At 51.5% G+C, this 15980-nt stretch overlaps 1 protein-coding gene across 1 annotated transcript; it reads right to left on the minus strand.

Annotated features, from left to right (window-relative positions):
- Positions 1 to 2: 2 nt before the first annotated feature.
- Positions 3 to 14185, minus strand: LOC120683529. The gene is made up of 4 exons (XM_039965607.1): positions 13698 to 14185; positions 961 to 1030; positions 808 to 879; positions 3 to 349 (listed from the first exon to the last, which is right to left on the minus strand). Exons 1-3 carry the CDS (start codon positions 14034 to 14036, stop codon positions 851 to 853), a joined length of 438 nt encoding a protein of 145 aa, XP_039821541.1. The 5' UTR covers positions 14037 to 14185; the 3' UTR covers positions 3 to 349; positions 808 to 850.
- Positions 14186 to 15980: the final 1795 nt, after the last annotated feature.

The raw sequence follows: 15980 nt of genomic DNA on the forward strand, positions 1-15980 counted from the left end.
AGTACACAAAATGATCTATATTTAATTTGGAATGGAGGGAGGAACGAGCAGCTAAACTCAACAGTACAATATGGATCCGGCACACTTACACCTAAGGAAGTCGGAAACATGGCATGTGTAGATCACACGTACTCGATCGTAAGCTTCAGTTTAACACACCCAGATAATTACTATTATTACACGGCTATGATTGACAAGACGGATCAGAAGTCTGATTGATCATATGTACAAATAGCAACATTCGGCGATCCACCAGTGGTGAGAATTGAACAAGTCAACAAGCAGGGATCTGATCATGCTCCGTTGTTGGCCTCCAAAGCCTGGAACACGTCCGTGCGGGTGATAATCCCTGATTCCATCAGCAAGACAGCAATGTACAAGTTGTCACGAGGATGGAAGTCTTAACTCTTAATTAAGGGAGAGATCGATTAAGCACTGCATCACACTACTGTCACAAACTTATGGTAGCCAAGACTGGGAAAAATCACATGGTTTAGTAATGGTACCAATCATCGGCACTGATCATTGGCTGTGTGAGAAGCAGTGTGGTTGGTTTCAATTTTTTTCCATTAGAATCTGTTGTGCTAAAGTATTAGCCTTGAACCTTGATTGCCTAAGTCACCATAATAACGAAAAGCATCGTAAAATGACTAAAATCTAGAGTTTGCAGTGAATATTGGTAAGGGCATCCCCGGAACCCTATGACAGGAATTGCAAATCCAAATAAACAGGGGATTGAACACATAGCTCATGACATAGATAGTAAAACCATAATTTGGAAAAGAAATGCGAATTAGAAGATCTTACCGATCACTATCTGCTGTTCATTCACGACCGGTATCCTGTGAACCTACTCCTTGAGCATTAGAGCAGCAGCTTCTGCTCCAATAATTTAACAAGCAGCCGGTTAGCAAAAAAATTGGCACAAAGATACATGTGTCCCTATAGTTAGAAGGTTACCCAAGACAGTCTTGTCAGGTGTCAGAGTTATAGCAGGGGACGACATCACTTCACCAACAGTTGACTCTATCTGCATCATAAGAGCAAGCATGAATACTAAGTCAAATCTGTGCAAACCACAATCACAATCTATTATTATACCTGACATGTGTAACATCCCAAAAATTTACTAAAATAAATCATACGCTAAAGTTGTGTTCATCGTTGAGCTCAAAGTTTCCGGGAACTCTCCCTTTTTCCGCCTAATCTCCCGTTACCCCGTGGAACCGAGCTTGATCCCCCGATGTCCCATCTCCCTTTAGGCCCTCGTTCCACACGCCGCGCGCGACCGGTGCGCGTGTGCGACCAGCCGCGGTCGGCGCCGCGAATCCCGCTCCCTCTTTCTCTCTTTCTCTCTTTCTCTCTCTCCATTTCTCTTTTTCCATTTTCTTTTTCCTTTTCTCCTTTTTCTTTTCCTCTATCCTCCCTCTCCTCTCTCTCCTTCCCCGCGCGCTCGGACCTCCCCTTCTCCCTCTGCTCCCGGGCGCCACCACGGTCGCTCCCCTCTGCCGCTTGGCCCCACCGCGCCACTCCTCCCTGCTCAGCCGCTCCGTTCCGCGCCTCCTGCCCGGCCCGCTCGGCCGCGTGCACGCGCGCCGCCCCTGGCCGGCCGTGCGACCGCGCACACGGCGCTCGGCGCACCGGGCCGCGACGACCACGCCGCCCCTCCCCGCTCCCGGCCCGCTCTGCCCCGCTTCCGAGCGCCGCCAGACCCGGCGTTCCCCCCCTGCTCCGCTCGGCCATGCGCCCCGCCTGCCCAGCCTGTGCACGCGCCCACACGTGCGCCTGCGCACGCCACGCCACGGCCGCCTGGACGCACCCGCGCGAAGCACCACGCCATCCGGTCCCGCTCGCCCTGCCCGCCCGCGCACACCGCCGTTGACGCCCGCACACCACCGCCTCCTGCCACACGCAGTCGACCAGCACGACGCCGTGCCGCCCTCGCCAAGCTTCCAACCCGCTGCCGCCCCTTGCCGGCCAAACCTGCCCCGCTGCTGCCATTTCAACGCCGCCGTCGCCTCAGCACCAGGCCCGCCGCTGTTCGGGTTGACGACGGGCTACCACGCGCTCGCCGCAGCACCGCCACGGCGACAAGACCACTCCGGCAGCGCTCGCCCCACACCATTAACGCCGCTTCAGAGCTGCCTCGCCGGCCGTCGCCCCGCTCTCACCCCCCACCGCCTTGGCCGCCTATAAAAGGGACCGCGGAGCACCCCCCCCCCCGAGCTCCACCACCCCCCTCCACAGCCAACTCCGCCACCCCAGCCCTCCTTTTCTAGCCTGCAGCGCCGCCGCTCGCCATCACCGCCGCCGGCCACCGCAGAGCACCCCTCTCCACTAACCCTCGGCCTGAATTGAGGTGGGTTTGGGCACCACCGAGACCCACTAGTGCTTTTCCCCCTCCTCTTGACCGCCGCCGCCCCTCTGGAATACCAGTCCAGGGCCGTCGTCGCCGCCGCCGCCGCCGACCGCAGTGGCCGGGCCACCTCAGGCCGCCTCGGGCCGAACTGCGGCTGGGGATCGACCCCGCAGGGCCCCCTCCTCCTTTCCCCTCTACCCCGGGCCGCCGTCGAGGCCCAGAGCGGCCGAATCGGCCGCCGCCGACGAGCGCCTTCCCCTCCTCTGTTCCCCGGTGTGGGAGAAGGGAGAAGACAGGGCAATATGCCCAAAACCCCCTAGCTTTTCCCCTATTCAGTAAAGAAACCCCCCACCATTTGCCCTTTTTGCAAAAGGAACCCTAGCTTTTATTATATTTCAAAGCAGACCCTCCCACCTTATGAAAATATTTATAATTAAGCCCCTGGACCTTTTTAGAATGACCCAAGAGGTTTCCAAAATACAAACCAAGCCCCTGCCTTCTTAAAATTAATTTCAAATAAGCCCCTGGACCCTAATTTAATCCCTAAACCTTTGTTTAACCTATCATTTCATGCACCAAATAAACCCTGATCAACCCGAAACTCTACCACTCCTGTCATAGCATAGTTTTGACCATGCCATTAGGAATCCACCCAAAAATATTACTCCGTACTCCACATCTTATGAGTTTCCGATTCGAGCTCAACGATAAATCTTTATTTTCTGTGTATTGATTGAGTGCTTGTTTGTATGCACTGTAGACCACGGAGTGCACGAAGGAGAGCCCGCTAGTGAGCAGTATTGCGAGCAAGTGAACGAGGACCAGTTCCGCGACCCCGAGCCCGAAGGACAGGACCTCCCCGAAGGCTACGAAGACAGCAAGTTCAATCCCATCCTTTGATGCACGTTTCTGTCCTAGTTTTTATAAACACAACACCATGGCTTGCTTTCAAAAACACGGTTGGATAGCCACCCCTTGATTTGTGATGACCATTCCTTGACCACCTAGATTAATGTCTGATTTTGCTTGGACGTTAATCGATATTAGAACGCTTAGGATTTTATTCATAAATACTACTTGTTTTTATAAAAGAACATGTGTGCGTATGTGGGATGAGATAAATGTGGTGTTTTTGAAAAGTGTGTCTAGACGGGATGGATGGCATTTCTGCGTGATTTGCCACTTGGTGTGCTCGTGCCTGTGTGGCAGGGCAAGGGAGGGAGATATCCATCTTGTCGTGTCTAAGGACCGAGTTGATGTGTCATCTCACCTAACTCTATCATCGTGCAAACCACTCGACCGTTGAATGGGCAACGGCATAGCATAAATCCCACTAGTTGGTGTGATAGCCATCAGGAGGGCTGAGAGCAACGGGTGACCAAGGAGAAGGGATATGCTCAGTGTGACTTATACCCCGGTTATACCTCAGAGTAGGTCGATGACCCCTTGGTGAATTCCGTGATGGCTAGTCAGGCTTAGCTAAGGTGGGTAATGGCTATGTTGGGATCTACACCGACACGACGGTGTTCGAGTTGTGGTATCCTACTTGTGGGTAACGTTGCACACCTCTGCAGAGTTAAGAATCTATTCGAATAGTCCGTGCCCACGGTATTGGGCGAGTTACGGTGTGGTTACATAACTAGTGTTTCATTGGGATGGGTTGGTGTGAGTTGTTTTGGAATTGTGTCCGGCAGTTGTGCCGTGTGCTACGACGGACGGGGAGTCCGGTAGCAGTTTAAAACTTGAAACTCCGTGTTACTCCAAAAACTGATTTTCAAAAGGTTTTCTGCTAAAATAAAACCCTGTATAAAATATCGTTTTTTTGTAAATTAAACCGTAACCTTATCCTTGATTTACCTATGCATATTACTCTGATATAACCCCCTCCGTGGGTGTGGTTGGACTTGCTGAGTACGTTCGTACTCACCCCATTCTTACTTTTTACAGAAGAAGACCCAGACTTCGTGCCAGACGACGCTGAGTAGGGTTATCGTTCTACACCCAACCTTGCCTGTGGAACCGGCCCTGTCGAGATGCCTCCGCTGTCGCAGTAATCTTAGCCCATGCTAGACCCCATGTGGTTTGCGGTCTGGTGTTATGTCGTAGCTTGGTTAATTATTATCATTATCTATATCAAGTGTCCTCCAAGGTTTGTATGGTTTTGAACCATCTGATGTAATAAATGTAGCATCAGCCTCCTGGGACTGGTGTTTTGTATCACATTTAAGTCTTCTCTTATGAGGGGACGCTTCAGGTGGTATCAGAGCCGTAGGTTGGCCGTCGGACGTGACCCCTAGGACGAGACCCCTTTTTCCAAGCCTTTTCCATTATGCCCTTCCCTGTTTAACCTCACAGACCGTTTTTATGCAAAACGGATTCACATAATCTTTGTTTTTCAGATGGCTGAGGATGGACCCAGGGCGACTGCCAAGCTGCACCTGGATTCCCCAGCCTCTTGATCAACGCCCTGGAAAACCTTGGTGTCACGGAACGCCCAAGGTACTACAGCAGAGAGTACGAGCATCATGGCACTCTCCGCTGCAGGGTGATCCTAGTCATCGCCAGAAGTGACCGCTACCCCGACATCCAGTCATGGCGAGTGACCGCTACCGGGTTTAGGCACCAGGACACCTATCCCCTAGCCGTCAGGAAAGCACTTCATTACCTGTGTCGGATTTTCGAAAGACACCTCGCCCCCACACCAATGAGGTTCTTTCCACCAGCCATCAGAACTCCAGTTTGGGAAGCTCGAATGAGAAACCTGGAATGGCGCCGCCATGAAGAAGTCCTCCTGTACCAAGTGACTACCTACCTAGCCTCCCTGGATCAGCTCTTTGATGAGCAAGCCAACTTGCTGAGGGAACAGACCCATCGTGCCGAGCAAGCAGAGCTCGCGGTAAGACTGCAACAAATCCGAGCAGCCCAAGCCGAGGCAAGAGCCGTAGCCGCGGTCAGCAGTGAAGCAGTTGCTCAGGAGAGCCTCAGGCAAGCCTGGGACCGGCGTATGCAAGAATGGGCTAGTAGCGGAGCCCCAGTTCCGGCAATACGAGAAGACCTTGTTCTGCTCAGAACGCCCGTCATTGGATGGGGACCACTCTTTGGAAACCCACGAGCCCCACCCGAGAACCATGGAAGGTCTACGGCCGCCGCCGCAAGAGAAGCCACGACACAACCCCGGGAAAACGGAGATCTAGAGGACGGAGAGCCAGGACCACTCATTTCCCCGGAGGACGTGAGTTCCCTTCCGAGGGAGGAACCCACCCAAGCCGATGAGTCTGCCTAAAGTGCTAGCGACCGTCAAGGGATGAAGCCGTGTGGTCCGAAGAAGATCTGTACCCCCCCCTTTTTCTTTTGAAGTTGTGTACCCGGACGTGTAGTACGCGTTTGGCCTTACCCGTGTTGTACCCTCCCTTGTAGTAATAAAGTTGTTGTGCTTGTTGTTTGGTTTTGTGTGCTTGTTAGTTGTGTGCTTTTCGGCAGTAGTTAGATACTGCCTTTTCAAAGATGCGAATTAAACAACTTAAACATCACCTAATCTTAATCTCAATCCACTCATTCTGCAGATGGTTTCCCGAAGCGTTACGAGGGCCTCCCGCGTCAGGGACCCTGCAGCCGCTGATGCAGGAGTACATCCTGACGGGCAAAACCATCCTCAGGAAGAACAAGAAGTGAGTCAGGGCAGAGGAGAAAATCTTGGTGCACAGCTACCACCACCACCACCACCCCCCTTCATGGATCTGGCACAAATAATCCATAACAAGACTCTCATACTGGAGACACTGGCCAATGCTCTAGTGAATAGGCAGCCACGAGAACAGACCTTTAATGATAAGCTGACAGCTTTCCTGAGAGCCAAGCCACCCACTTTTGCCGGATCCAGAAACCCCTTGGATGCAGATGATTGGCTCCGCGTGATTCAGAGGAAGCTCGAACCGTTTGGGTGCCAGGATCGAGATAAAGTCCTTCTGGCAGCACATCAACTCACCGGGACTGCCTTAGCCTGGTGGGAAAATTACTGCGCTGCTGTCAGAGATGCCTCCGCCATCACTTGGAATGAATTCGTAAGGGAATTCCGCCGTTATCACATCCCCTCGGCCACCATGAAGCGCAAGGCGGATGAATTTCGCGCACTTCAGCAGGGGAATATGACGGTGGAAGAGTATACACACCAGTTTATGGAGCTGGCTCGCTATGCACCAGAAGAAGTGAACGACGACGAGAAGAAGCAGGATATGTTCAAAAAGGGACTAAACCCAGAACTCAGGACCCTGCTCACCCCTCAGATCTATCCTGATTTCAACACCTTGATGAACAAGGCAATCCTTACAGAGAAGGCCAAGATCGATGAAAGAAAGGATAATAAGCGCAAGTTTCTGGAGAATAAGTCACGCCAGCAGGACTGTTTCCAGAAGCCCAGAAGCTTCAACTACAACGCACCAAGGTCCCAAGCCCCTATACAGTACAGAACTCAGTCTCAAGTGACAGGACCACGGGCCCCTAACACCCAGCTCAGAAGCCAGAACACCATGAGGGCCCCTCAGAGTAATGCAAGCCAGGTCACCAACAACAACAGCAACGTGAGGGCCTGCTTCAACTGCCGTGAGACGGGACACTTCATCGCCGACTGCCCCTATGCCAAGAACAAGCCGGCTACTTCAGCTTTCTCCAACACAGTGAACGGACCCAAGCCAGTCCTGACCGGTGCCAACCGAGTGCCCCTCCGTGGCAACAACAACAACAACAACCAGCAGAGGCAACCCCAGCAATCTTTTGGATGAGCCCACATCAACCACATCGACGCACAGGAAGCTCAAGAAGCTCAGGGCGTAGTACTCGGTGAGTACCTAGTTAGCTCAACTCTTGCAACAGTACTGTTTGATTCTGGAGCATCACACTCATTCATATCCTCGAGTTTTGTGGAGAAACATAAAATACCCACAGTATTACTAAAAACACCCCTATTAACCCGGACGCCCGGAGGAGACATCAGATGTCAACTGGATTGTCTACGGGTAAGAATTAATTTAAGTGGGGTAGAGTTTCTAGCAGATCTAGTAGTACTTAAGTCAGAAGGGATAGATGTGATCCTCGGAATGGATTGGCTAAGCAAACACAATGGCCTCATAGGTTGTATGGACAAGGTAGTGCATCTAACAAACCCAGAGGGAGTCCGAGTGACCTGTCATACTCGGGAAAGTGGAGCAAACCCGATGGTATTCAGTATGGAAACCAAGAACCTGGAAGAAGTCCCAGTAGTGAATGAGTACCCCGATGTCTTTCCCGAAGAACTTCCCGGTATGCCACCAGATAGGGACGTAGAATTTGTCATTGATCTTGTCCCCGGAACCACCCCCATAGCCAAGAGACCTTATAGGATGGCAGCCTCCGAGTTGGCAGAGTTAAAGAAACAACTAGAGGAGTTACAACGAATTGGCTTCATCAGGCCAAGTTCGTCTCCCTGGGGAGCCCTGGTTCTATTTGTCAAGAAGAAGGATGGAAGTATGAGGTTGTGCGTTGATTTCCGGGCATTGAACGAAGTCACTATCAAGAACAAGTACCCCCTCCCCAGGATCGATGATCTTTTTGACCAGTTAAAAGGAGCCAAATATTTTTCCAAGATTGACCTGAGGTCCGGATATTTTCAGCTCAAGATTAGGGAAAGCGACATCCCGAAGACAGCTTTTGTCACCCGATATGGACAGTTTGAGTTTACAGTGATGTCTTTTGGTCTAACAAATGCACCTGCCTATTTCATGAACCTCATGAACAAAGTGTTCATGGACGAGTTAGATAAGTTTGTCGCAGTCTTTATCGACGACATACTTATTTACTCGAAGAGCATTCAGGAGCACGAGCAACACCTGAGGGTAGTTTTGGAAAAACTGAGAGTGCATAGGCTATACGCCAAATTCAGCAAATGTGAGTTTTGGCTGGAGAAAGTAGCCTCCCTTGGTCATATTCTGACCACAGAAGGAGTAGCAGTGGATCCCGAGAAGGTCGAAGCAGTCTCCAACTGGCAACCACCGACCAACGTCAGTGAGATTAGAAGTTTCCTTGAATTGGCTGGATATTATCGGAGATTCATTGAGGAATTTTCTAAGATAGCCCGACCCATGACAGAACTGCTCAAGAAGGAGAAGAAATTCACCTGGACGGAGTCGTGTGAGAGGAGTTTCCAGGAATTGAAGCGAAGACTGACGACCACCCCAGTACTAACCCTACCGGACATTCATCGGGATTTTGTCATCTATTGTGATGCATCCCGACAAGGATTGGGTTGTGTGCTAATGCAAGACGCGAAAGTAGTTGCATATGCTTCCCGCCAGCTCAGGTCTCATGAGCAGAACTACCCGACCCATGATTTGGAACTTGCAGCCGTAGTGCACGCACTTAAGATTTGGAGGCATTATCTGATTGGAAATAAGTGCGAAATCTATACCGACCACAAAAGCCTAAAGTACATTTTCACCCAGCTGGATTTGAACTTAAGGCAGAGAAGATGGCTGGAATTGGTCAAAGATTATAATTTGGAAATTCATTATCATCCTGGTAAAGCGAATGTAGTAGCTGATGCCCTAAGTCGGAAATCCTACGGGCCCAAAGATGAGCATTTACGAGAGGAGATGACACGATTAAATGTGCACATTGCTCCTCGAGGCTCCAGCCGAGTGCTGAATGTTCAATCCACACTAGAGGAAAGAATCAGAAAAGCACAAAGATCGGACAAGAGGCTGATGGAAATCCGGAGGCAGACTGGAGAAAATAAGGCACCAGATTTTAGAGTGGATAATAAGGGAACGTTATGGTATAAAGACAGAATCTGTGTACCCCAGAATGGAGACTTCAGGCAAATAATCATGGACGAAGCTCACAACTCGGCATACTCCATCCACCCAGGATCCACCAAAATGTATATGGACCTAAGACAAAAATATTGGTGGGATAGAATGAAGGCGGATATTGCACGATTTGTTGCCCGCTGTGATACTTGTCAAAGGGTCGAAGCCGAACACCAAAAGCCAGCAGGATTGCTGCAACCCCTACCCATCCCGGTATGGAAATGGGATGAAATAGGAATGGACTTTGTGGTGGGCTTGCCCAGAACCCAGAAAGGACATGACTCCATATGGGTAATAGTGGACCGACTCACTAAATCGGCTCACTTCATACCCGTACGAACCAACTACAGCGGAGAAAAGCTAGCCAAGCTCTATGTGGAAAATATAGTAAAGTTGCATGGTGTACCCAGCCGCATTGTTTCAGATAGAGGGACCCAGTTCACCTCTAGGTTTTGGAAGAGTTTACATAAAGCCATGGGTACAAAATTGGACTTTAGCTCCGCTTATCACCCACAGACGGATGGCCAGACAGAAAGAGTGAATCAGATTATGGAGGATATGTTGAGAGCATGTGTTCTCACCTACGGCAAGGACTGGGAACAAAGTTTACCCTATGCAGAGTTTTCATACAACAATGGGTACCAAGCAAGCTTGGGCATGTCAGCGTTTGAAGCTCTCTATGGAAGGAAGTGCAGAACACCGCTGATGTGGTCAGAAGTTGGAGAACGTGCCCTAGTCGGGCCCGCACTCATAAAAGAAGCAGAAGAAAGTGTTGCCGAGATTAGAGAAAAGCTGAGAGCAGCCCAGTCTCGACAAAAGAGCTATGCAGACAAGAAAAGACGGGAAATAAGTTTCAGCCCAGGAGATTTCGTGTATCTCAAGGTATCACCCATTCGAGGAACTCGAAGATTTCAGATACAAGGAAAATTGGCCCCTCGGTACATTGGACCATACCAAGTAATGAAGAAAGTTGGAGCAGTAGCATACCGTTTGGAGCTACCAGAAGAAATGTCAGATATACATCCAGTATTCCACGTCTCACAGCTAAGAAGATGTTTGAGGGTACCCGAAGCGGAACATGTGCCAGTAGAAACGATAGATCTACAACCAGACCTACGATATCAGGAAGTACCGGTCAAGATTCTAGATACTGTAACCAGGAGAATAAGAAATTCTGAAGTACGGATATGCAGAGTCCAGTGGAGCAGGCATGGAGTGGAAGAAGCTACGTGGGAACGCGAAGAAGCTTTAAAGAAGGAATTTCCCCACCTATTTAGGAACCAGTCGAATCTCGAGGACGAGATTCATTTTAAGTGGGGTAGGTTTGTAACATCCCAAAAATTTACTAAAATAAATCATGCGTTAAAGTTGTGTTCATCGTTGAGCTCAAAGTTTCCGGGAACTCTCCCTTTTTCCGCCTAATCTCCCGTTACCCCGTGGAACCGAGCTTGATCCCCCGCTGTCCCATCTCCCTTTAGGCCCTCGTTCCGCACGCCGCGCGCGACCGGTGCGCGTGCGCGACCGGCAGCGGTCGGCGCCGTGAATCTCGCTCCCTCTTTCTCTCTTTCTCTCTCAACATTTCTCTTTTTCCATTTTCTTTTTCCTTTTCTCCTTTTTCTTTTCCTCTCTCCTCCCTCTCCTCTCTCTCCTTCCCCGCGCGCTCAGACCTCCCCTTCTCCCTCTGCTCCCGGGCGCCACCACGGTCGCTCCCCTCTGCCGCGCGGCCCCACCGCGCCACTCCTCCCTGCTCGGCCGCTCCGTTCCGCGCCTCCTGCCCGGCCCGCTCGGCCGCGTGCACGCGCGCCACCGCTGGCCGGCCGTGAGACCGCGCACACGGCGCTCGGCGCACTGGGCCGCGACGACCACGCCGCCCCTCCCCGCTCCCGGCCCGCTCTGCCCCACTTCCGAGCGCCGCCAGACCCGGCGTTCCCCCCCTGCTCCGCTCGGTCGTGCGCCCCGCCTGCCCAACCCGTGCACGCGTGCGCCTGCGCACGCCACGCCACGGCCGCCTGGCCCCACCCGCGCGAAGCACCACGCCGTCTGGTCCCGCTCGCCCTGCCCGCCCGCGCACACCGCCGTTGACGCCCACACACCACCGCCGCCTGCCACACGCAGTCGACCAGCACGACGCCGTGCCGCCCTCGCCAAGCTTCCACCCCGCTGCCGCCCCTCGCCGGCCAAACCTACCCCGCTGCTGCCATTTCAACGCCGCCGTCGCCTCAGCAACAGGCCCGCCGCTGTTCGGGTTGACGACGGGCTGCCACGCGCTCGCCGCAGCACCGCCACGGCGACAAGACCACTCCGGCAGCGCCCGCCCCACACCATTAACACCGCTTCAGAGCTGCCTCGCCAGCCGTCGCCCCGCTCTCACCCCCCACCGCCTTGGCCGCCTATAAAAGGGACCGCGGAGCACCCCCCGAGCTCCACCACCCCCCACCACAGCCAACTCCGCCACCCCAGCCCTCCTTTTCTAGCCTGCAGCGCCGCCGCTCGCCATCACCGCCGCCGGCCACCGCGGAGCACCCCTCTCCACTACCCCTCGGCCCGAATTGAGGTGGGTTTGGGCACCACCGAGACCCACTAGTGCTTTTCCCCCCTCCTCTTGACTGCCGCCGCCCCTCTGGAATACCAGTCCAGGGCCGTCATCGCCGCCGCCGCCGGCCGCAGTGGCCGGGCCACCTCAGGCCGCCTCGGGCCGAACTACGGCTGGGGATCGACCCCGCAGGGCCCCCTCCTCCTTTCCCCTCTACCCCGGGCCGCCGTCTAGGCCAGAGCGGCCGAATCGGCCGCCGCCGAGGAGCGCCTTCCCCTCCTCTGTTCCCCGGTGCGGGAGAAGGGAGAAGACAGGGCAATATGCCCAAAACCCCCTAGCTTTTCCCCTATTCAGTAAAGAAACCCCCCACCATTTGCCCTTTTGCAAAAGAAACCCTAGCTTTTATTATATTTCAAAGCAGACCCTCCCACCTTATGAAAATATTTATAATTAAGCCCCTGGCCCTTTTTAGAATGACCCAAGAGGTTTCCAAAATACAAACCAAGACCCTGCCTTCTTAAAATTAATTTCAAATAAGCCCCTGGACCCTAATTTAATCACTAAACCTTTGTTTAACCTATCATTTCATGCACCAAATAAACCCTGATCAACCCAAAACTCTACCACTCCTGTCATAGCATAGTTTTGACCATGCCATTAGGAATCCACCCAAAAATATTACTCCGTACTCCACATCTTATGAGTTTCCGATTCGAGCTCAACGATAAATCTTTATTTTCTGTGTATTGATTGAGTGCTTGTTTGTATGCGCTGTAGACCACAGAGTGCACGAAGGAGAGCCTGCTAGCGAGCAGTATTGCGAGCAAGTGAACAAGGACCAGTTCCGCGACCCCGAGCCCGAAGGACAGGACCTCCCCGAAGGCTACGAAGACAGCAAGTTCAATCCCATCCTTTGATACACGTTTCTGTCATAGTTTGATGTGTCATCTCACCTAACTCTATCATCGTGCAAACCACTCGACCGTTGAATGGGCAACGACGTAGCATAAATCCCACTAGTTGGTGTGATAGCCATCAGGAGGGCTGAGAGTAACGGGTGACCAAGGAGAAGGGATATGCTCAGTGTGACTTATACCCCGGTTATACCTCAGAGTAGGTCGATGACCCCTTGGTGAATTCCGTGATGGCTAGTCAGGCTTAGCTAAGGTGGGTAATGGCTATGTTGGGATCTACACCGACACGACGGTGTTCGAGTTGTGGTATCCTACTTGTGGGTAACGTTGCACACCTCTGTAGAGTTAAGAATCTATTCGAATAGTCCGTGCCCACGGTATTGGGCGAGTTACGGTGTGGTTACATAACTAGTGTTTCATTGGGATGGGCTGGTGTGAGTTGTTTTGGAATTGTGTCCGGCAGTTGTGCCGTGTGCTACGACGGACGGGGAGTCCGGTAGCAGTTTAAAACTTGAAACTCCGTGTTACTCCAAAAACTGATTTTCAAAAGGATTTCTGCTAAAATAAACCCCTGCATAAAATATCATTTTTTCTGTAAATTAAACCGTAACCTTATCTTTGATTTACCTATGCATATTACTCTGTTATAACCCCCTCCGTGGGTGTGGTCGGACTTGCTGAGTACGTTCGTACTCACCACATTCTTACTTTTTACAGAAGAAGACCCAGACTTCGTGCCAGACGACGCTGAGTAGGGTTATCGTTCTACACCCAACCTTGCCTATGGAACCGGCCCTGTCGAGATGCCTCCGCTGTCGCAGTACTCTTAGCCCATGCTAGACTCCATGTGGTTTGCAGTCTGGTGTTATGTCGTAGCTTGGTTAATTATTATCATTATTTGTATCGAGTGTCCTTCAAAGTTTGTATGGTTTTAAATCATCTTATATAATAAATGTGACATCCAATTAATAATCCAGCCATGCATCCAGGAATGAAGAGAGACAGCAGGAGGGAGGGTAGATGGGCAGGTGGGGACGGAGAACGGATCGGACCTCGCCGGCGGTGGTGATCTGGGACTCGAGGTAGGCGCGGAGGTCGGCGTAGCTGAGCAGGGAGAAGTTCCCGGGCCACTCCCCGGACAGGACGCCCTCGGGGTACTCGTCCATGGCCGGGCGCAGGTCCTCCAGCGCGGAGGCCGCCACCAGCGCCGCGCTGCGCCGCGCGTGGCCGCCCGAGCAGTCGCGCAGGACGGTTGCCACCACCGGCGCGCGCCGCCGCGCCACTGCCACGCCCGCGGACGCCGACGGCGGCGGAGGGACGGGGAGGGCGGCGGCCTTGGCGACGGACGCGAGCGCGGAGGGCGAGGACGCCATGCACATGATGCACGCCATGGAGGCGCGAGGATCGTTGACCTGCCCGCGTGTCACTTGCTGGCGCGGCTCTGCTCGTGCTCTCGTCTGCTCTGCTGCTCACCTCATAAGTGGAGTAGAGATCATGGTGGAACACTCTGGAAGGGCGTGGGGCCCGCCTGCAGCCGGATTGGGCCGGCGGCCACGCCACGCGGATCGCTCTGAGCTCAGGTCAGGTGTGGCGGCGTCCTTGTTGTTTAGTGCGTTTGGTGTCTTGCGAGAGGTGGTTTGTCTCGCATGGTGACGGTGCGTCTCCTGGATGTTTCTAGCGCTTTTTCTAATCAAAGATATTGAAACAAAGCCTATTCAGATTTTTACATGTAAACGCAAAAAAACCATAAACGCATTAAAGTGAAACGGAATCTTGATAAGTTGAAGTACTAAATGAAGTCTATTTACAAAACTTTTTGCATGGTTGGGCTGTAAATCGCGAGACGAATCTAATGAGCCTACTTAATCTATGATTTGCAACAGTGATGCTACAGTAATCATCCGCTAATTATTGATTAAACATGAATTAATTAGCATCATTAGATTCGTCTCGCGATTTACAACCCATCTATGCAAAAAGTTTTGCAAATAGACTTCATTTAGTACTTGAAATGCCCTCTTTACATCTTTACACAATTTTGCAAAATGAACTAAACACCCCCAAACAAAGTGTTTTCTTTTGTCCTAGGGATACCACCAAATGTTCTTTTTTTGAACTGAATACCACCAAATGGGCAGCACTCCTTCGTTTAGTCTAAGGAACACCGTAAAAATCTTATAGGAAACACACGGCCCTATTAATTTTGTCATTTTCAGCCTGGGGAGTTGGAGAATGTCTAGCAAAAAGATTGAAATACTCCTGATTGTATAATACCTACCAAAATGAGGCACAAGACCATCTTGCATAAGCAACTGTTATTTTTTTTAACAAATCTGACTAACAGCAACGACCGACCATATTAAAGTGTACATGTATTTTCTTATGTAGCTTAACATGTTATAAAATAACTAGTATAACATAAGTAATCAACATGCACAAATTGTTTGTTCAAAAAAACATGCACAAATTTTAGTGTATATCTTTACATCAATTTGACATTTCAAAAGGCATGCGTATTTCTTCCACGCGCAAACATACAAAGAAATGGAAGGAAAATCACTCCACTGTCCACTAGCTCACCTGCGTGTGAATTGTGAAGCGCAGCAGCAACTAGGAAGGGTGGTGTGGTGCAGTGCCATTGCAGGTCAGGATTTTTTTTTTTGAATTTTTGCAGGTCAGGAATAGAGACGGTCACTACCGGACTCAGGTACTTTGCCGAGTGTCACAGACACTCGGCAAAGGCAGAAAAACACTCGGCAAATTGTTGGCCGAGTGTAGCACTCGGCGAAGCGCACACGGCCTTTCTTCTACCAGCGAAGCCGGCTTTGCCGAGTGCCTTTTCTCGGGCACTCGGCAAACCTTTGCCGTGTGCCAGGCCGCACTCGGCAACAAAAGTTGAAACGGGACGGACAGACATCTGAACTGGCGAACGGGACGGCGAACTGGCGAACGGGACGGGTTGAAAACTTTGCCGAGTGCCATATGCTCGGCACTCGGCAAAGATTCAAACTTCGCCGAGTGCCAACGTGGCCGCACTCGGCGAAGTTTGCATCTTTGCCGAGTGCCAGTCGTCTGGCACTCGGCGAAGTTTCAAACTTCGCCGAGTGCCAAGGTAATTACACTCGGCAAATATGTTTTCCAGGAAATAGAAAAATGGTTGCTTTGCCGAGTGTCAGGGTAAAAACACTCGGCAAAGCTTGCTGTTTTTTTTATATTTTTTCTGTTTTTATGTATTAACCACATTCATCATCACAAAAAAAATATATATACATTCCAGACAAGCGTTACAGTATATATATGGCACATCCATCACATAATAACGCAAATATCTCACG

This window comes from Panicum virgatum, chromosome 7N (assembly GCF_016808335.1).
Source record: "Panicum virgatum strain AP13 chromosome 7N, P.virgatum_v5, whole genome shotgun sequence".
NCBI classification, from domain to species: Eukaryota; Viridiplantae; Streptophyta; class Magnoliopsida; order Poales; family Poaceae; genus Panicum; species Panicum virgatum.